This window comes from Myotis davidii, unplaced genomic scaffold (genome assembly GCF_000327345.1).
Source record: "Myotis davidii unplaced genomic scaffold, ASM32734v1 scaffold78, whole genome shotgun sequence".
Lineage (NCBI taxonomy): Eukaryota > Metazoa > Chordata > Mammalia > Chiroptera > Vespertilionidae > Myotis > Myotis davidii.
Window position 1 is genome coordinate 2,655,394 of NW_006290305.1, and position 6,230 is coordinate 2,661,623.

A 6,230-nucleotide genomic window follows, 5' to 3' on the forward strand; every position below is an offset into this window, starting at 1 on the left:
AGACCTTTATGTTTTAGTTCATTATTGTTTAAAATCTTTCTTTCCAACTTGTCTTGCTTTGTTAAAATACAATATATTATTCTGCAACTCAGATATGGCTAGACCATATTAAATTTCCAGTTGAAGATAGCCTTGCTTTAAACAAAAAGGTAAAGACTTATTATGGAAAGCAAATGCTGATCATATGCACACTGCCCCACTGCAGGAGAATGAGCTTCATTGGATTCAGTATCGCAGCTTTGCTTTTTGTCTGCTTTCTGTCCTTCTGGGTGGTGTTTGTTGTAACATTTTTAAAATTATAGTCAGTGTAGTAAACATTTGTTGATGAACTTCTGCAATGTTAGTTATCTTACCTCCCCCAAGCAGGTCCTTGAGGATAGTGTGTTAAGTTTTTACCAACAATAATAATAGGTGCCATGTACTAATTGATAATATATGGCAACATGCTGTGGTGCCTATAGTCATCATCCTGACCCTTTATTAAATGAGGGGTACTAATCAGAGAGAAGGACACAAACATGGCTCCTGCCTTCTCAGGTAACAGCCAGAGGAAAAAGTTACTAATCCATGACGGGGTCTACATATTTACACAATTTGTGTATGCTTAGGTCTTCATAATATTTTCTAATTATAACAGATTTTCAGAGTCAGTTGTATAGTTTGATTTTAGTGAAGTAGTAATATTTTGAATAGGTTAAGGAAGAAAAAAGGATATTTTTAAAGTCAGAGGCTTTGTTATTTACATTAAGAAAAGAACATTTACAATAACATCTAGTTCATTTTTGTTTATATTTACTCCTACTAATAAACTGACAGGAGCCTTTGATTTAATGCCATCTTCTCTGGCTACACCAACTGTGTATATCCAGGTTTCACCAAGTATTTTATGCTATCTTATATTGATTTTTATCTATGCTTGCACATATATGTAAAAATAGAATTCTCCATATATAATTTAACCATATGTAAAATTAAAATAATACCCTTTTCCTGAATTCTTAAGAGGCTTAAAAATGTAATAGAGAACTTCAGAACAATATAAAGACCATTTCTCATGTTTAAAGAATATTTTCTATATTTTCTCTGTGATTTTCTATCTTTTTGGTCCATTTCACTGTGAGTTAATATTTCTATCAAGGAATGAACATAAAAAGAGAAAGGAAGTGAAAATCTTGTTGATTACAAAAAAAGTAGCTCTGCTTAACAGGTATGTCAGAGGAAGGAGTTGTAACGCTTACATTAGTTTTATAAATATTTTTATATAAACTAGAATTGATGGTGTGAATCAAAAGGTACATACTGGTTGATAAAGTAGTTTATGACATCGAGCAGTCCTTCAGTTTTAATATCAATTCCTTCTTTGTTTTCAGCATCAATTCAAAGTGATGGTTGCTACCATTTATTGATCGTTTACTGTGTGCCAAGCACTGTGCTAAGCACTTTTCATAAGTTATATTATCCTATTTAATCCTCACAACAAGCTTTTGAGGTAGGTGGTGTTATTATTAAGTCATAATCAACCTGAGACTTGACATTTCTATATTCTTTTACGCTATCTTTGAAAAGTCTCATGTGTATAGTTTATTTTAGAATTAGATATCTCTCCAAGAAAGACATAACCTTGTACAAATCATATTTCCCTCTTTGAAAAATATCTCTGACTAGATTCTATAGAAATGCAGGCCAGAACCTGATTACATTAGAAATATTTATATTGACCATTATATACTCTTATTTTAATGAGTACCTACATTTCCAAAATGCCTGCCTGGCTATTATATTATATTTTAAATCTAGTTGTCCTAGATTTTTACTTTCAGAAATAAATCCTATAGAGATTTTTTATGTAGTCTATTATAAGCCTAATGCTTATTATGTATATCTGTGTTCAGGCAAGAGTCTCGGAGTTATGCCTGCCAACATTAACTTATTTTTCTCCCAATGGGTCCACATGGGTTTGTCAGGGGGCAGGGAGTGTGGATCTCTTTGTCTGCTGCACACTAGCAGGGGGTGGAGAGGTGGAGGGTGGCCGACGTTGGGACTTGGTGCATCGATCCTAGTCTGGGACTAAGTGCAGAGCAGAAATGTCTGCACTGTGCTCCTGTGTTCTCATTTCTACATTAGCAGTTAATTATGTCTCTTACTTTAAGACACCCTTTTTTGGCTTTGACTTATTTAGATGGTAGGAGCACAATACCTTATGAAATGAAATTTTGAAAAATAGAGACATACTGTTTTTCCCACATAATAAAATGAAGTTCTCCCCACAGGTCTTGGTCATTCTTTGAATAATTTATTCTGGAATTGACCTGTGTGTTTTTTTTTTAATCTTTTCCCTTAGTTAATTGGTTTGAATCTGATTCCATTTTTCCTTATACCTACCTTTATTGTTTATGGGACAGCAATACCAGCAGCCCTTACAGCAATGGATGTGTTAGAAATTCTAGCCATCTCTTGTTCCACTGAATATGAGTGATAACATGCCTTGGTGGGAAGAAACTCAGATTGTGGAAGCTCCACAATGCTTATTCTACTCAAGAATCCTCACTCCAGAAATTATGTACTTATCGGCTATATCCATGTACCTGGCCATAATGGAGCCATTTCATTGTTCATCCAGATTTGGGAATTTAAGCTTTTAAGATTTGGAAATTTTATGCTACCCACTTGGTTAGGTCGTGTGCTAAAGAAAAAACTCCTAGGGAAATGTTACGGGTTTGCTGTCTCATTTTCCCCTCAACAGTAGGGACATTCATCACATTCAGATTGCTCTAAGCAGGAGTGTTTTCTCTCGATACTCTTCAGAGAAAGGGTTACCTCATTTGGCCACTGGATTCTAGAAACTTTGGGGAGAATTTTTCCTCACAGTCAGTGCTGATCCTTTTCTCAAGTCGTATGCATTCACTCCATCACAGAGCTCGGCCAAGTGTAAGCGGCAGTTCAGACAACAAGCCACTGCTTGGTTTGGGAGGCTTTGTCCTGATCAGTAACAGTCTGAACAGCTGACCATGAAAACATGTTAAAGTGCTCTGACACCTCTGTGCAATCCACGAGGAGAGGGAAAAGTTCAATCTTTTGAACTCTATTTTGGTTTTATAATTTTGAGCGGAATATGAGAATTATGGGATTTAGTGAGGATATTACAGAGTCGATTTTAATATTGTCTGGTTTTTCCATTGCATAGTATGTTTGGGGAGCTATAAGGAGACTTGCTTAGGAATTTTTTTCTTTAAAGAGACCATTTGGTGCTCTAATTTGGCATAGCTATTTTAGACACATAATAGTGTTGATATTTCAAATGTCTGCTATAAAAAAGTTGTTTTGAGTTTGGGAATTCAAGAGAGGGAAACTGGGTAAGTTCATTTTGTTTATAAGGCAATGCTTTGCTTATCTTAGAGGAGTTTTTCTTATTCCAGTGGCAAAACCTATTTTGGGTGCAGTTTTGATTTTCTGTTACTTCAGGTGTGGAGCCAGCTTGGGAACCTTTTGCTCTGTGTGTGAGCCCAGTCCTCATTCCATTCCAGCATTAGCACGGGGGGTCAGTATCTGAGGGCTACTGCTCCAAAGGAAGCACCAAGCAGGACTAATTCCACTTGATTTATTTGAACTGATTTCACTTTCATCTTGTTAAATAAAACAGCAAAAAATGATTTGGGTGAATCTCCCCCCCCTCCCCCCTAATATGAAGCCCATTTGTCTTTTCAGTCTTGGAAATAGACTTTTAAAGTCGTTAACATTCCCAATGATTTCATCTTATTTTCTTGTCCCCCATAATAATACTTAAAAAGAAAAAAAAGTGAATTTTTAAAAACACTGTTTCTTTTAGTTGTTGTAAATGGTAATTTTCTTTGGTAATTGTGTCTTTAATACCCTGTTGGGGAAGACAGTATTGTATGTTGAATAGCTACAGTTCTGCGGATCAGTTTAAATATATAACCTAAATTTAACCCCCATAGTACCTCTTCTAGATACATCACATTTCCCCTATTTTGAGGTAATAAAACTGAGTCGAAAGATAAGTACCTTGTTCAAGATTGCTCAGCTGGTACATACCAGAGCTGGGATTCAAACTCTACTCTTTAGAATTCCATTAACTACAGATCTCATACTTTTTCCATTATGTCACACTGACTCTGTTTTTATGCAATATTTAAACCAAATATTTAGATTGAAAAATATTAGGCAACTACTTTTACTTGTTAAAATTTAAAGTAACCCTCTATTTCTTAAGTGAAAAAAATTCACCCAAATCAAAAATCTTATGAAACAGTTTAAACTACTAATAGACCAGAGAAATACTGTAACATCCAAATGTTCAGTTTAAACCACTATTTCATGCACTTTGGCTGGGTTAAGTTCCTTTGTTTCACTGAACAATTTTGTGAATGCTGGGGAATAAAGATGTGTTTTGTAGCAGCACATTAAGCAGCCATAGTAGTTTTTGTGACCCACAGGTGTCTAAGGAGACTGTTTTCTTGATGACTTGACATTTCTCTCTCGGTGCTAGAAAATCTGAGAAAACGGGTACTGAGAACACCAGAGTGCTTGGTGCTATTGTTCTTTCCTTCGGTAGAAGGAGCCAGTAGTCAGGAGAAACTCCAGTCGTGGTATTTTGGGGTTTTTGACTAAATGTTTTTGAAAAATATATGTGGGTATGGTTTATATATCCTGTTTATATATGTGGGGATACAATAATGACAAGTACTTAGATTTGGGTTATTTTTTTGTTTTAGTGAGGGAAGTTGGGGGAAGAATGAAAATACCATTTATCTAAAAAGTTTGGCTATTTGCAAACATTGTGAAATAACATAAAAAACTCAACTGCCCTAAAAATAGCTATTTCATCTGTCTATTGTTTGTTTAAACTCTCATTTATCTTTTTGGCATTAAAATACAATAAATCAATTACTTTATGTCTGTGTTTTCTTTTGTATTGATAGTAACTAAATTGTGTCACCAGTTCTATATTGCTATATTCATTAATGTTATCTTCAGGACAAAAAGCATGCTGCTAATAGGCCGTGATTTTAATGTTCAAACATTACATTCATAATATTTTTAGCAGTATGATACAGTGGAGGTCCAAATTGGATTAGACTTTTGAATTGAATGGAAAAGTGTTGGTAAGTCTAGCACATACATATAGTCTTGCTAAACTGTGGTGGATCTATTTTTTTAAAACCTGTCTGTCAGTATCTCACATGGAGGTTATTTCTTGAGTAATATAGTATGACCAACAAAATTCATAGTAATTCCTGGAAAAACAATATGAGTTATTTTGCTTTAACATGAGCCTACCTCACACCACCAATTCTGTTTGAAAACCTAGCACTTAAGCAATTTTACCAACATACAGTGAAGCACTTAAGTGTGGTTGAATGTGATATGTTGGAATGTTTCTTGTTGCCTTTTTAGTTCATTGTTAGTCCTTTTATGTTTGTGTGTATCTATGTACATCTCTGTGTTTGGTAAATATGAATTGAATAGATGACTTCTTATTTTATGTTTTAGGCCAAGATTGACAGACACCTAAATATTCATGACTTGAGAATATTCTGCAGCTATAAATTTTGAACCATTGATGTGCAAAGCAAGACCTGAAGCCCACTCCGGAAACTAATGTGAGGCTTGATAAACCCGTAGATTGCCTCACATTTGTCTGTTTACAAAGTAAACTTTACATCCAGGGAAAGAAGAGCACCACCAGCAGAAGACTTTGCAGAACTCTCTAATTTGATGATTTGTTAAGTTTTTTAATCTAATGTATGAAATGTGGAAAGATGTAAAAGAAATAAATTAGGAGAGACTACTTTGTATTGTACTGCCACTTCTACTGTATTTTTATACTTTTTGGCAGCATTAAATATTTTTATTAAATAGACCATGTTGGTTTGTGTGCATTATCTTAGCACAGCTCTACTTCAAATAATGTTTTCTTAAGGATTTACTCGCAAATTTTTTATAACTAAACAGTTGACATGTAATACTGGCACTGGCTTCTTGAGTTTTTTGTTTTTTGGTTGCTTTTTTTTCAGTTACCCCTCAGTAGTCTATCAATATAGATTAGGTAAAAACAATAAAAGGAAAGTAATATTCTTTTACTGCTTGGAAAAATAGTAATATGGATAATGGTATTAATTCCAAATAAGTATAGCAACTCAGTGCAGTTTTTAAAAATCACAGTGTTATTTATCTAACACAATATTGTGTTAGATGTTGTTTTTCCCAAA

The 6,230-nt window shown here is 34.3% G+C and overlaps 1 protein-coding gene across 3 annotated transcripts in view; it reads left to right on the plus strand.

The window, feature by feature from the left end:
* PTPN2 (protein tyrosine phosphatase, non-receptor type 2) overlaps positions 1–5,882 on the plus strand; it is a 61,821-nt gene extending 55,939 nt beyond the window's left edge. For 2 of the 3 annotated variants that reach the window (XM_006763253.2, XM_015563581.1), the window contains one exon: positions 5,512–5,882. In XM_006763253.2, the coding sequence (XP_006763316.1) occupies positions 5,512–5,533 (22 nt within the window). In that variant the 3' untranslated portion in view covers positions 5,534–5,882. Of the gene's footprint in view, positions 1–1,370; positions 4,906–5,511 lie in introns of those variants that run through there. The other variant, XM_015563580.1, reaches the window with a different exon arrangement.
* Positions 5,883–6,230: the final 348 nt, after the last annotated feature.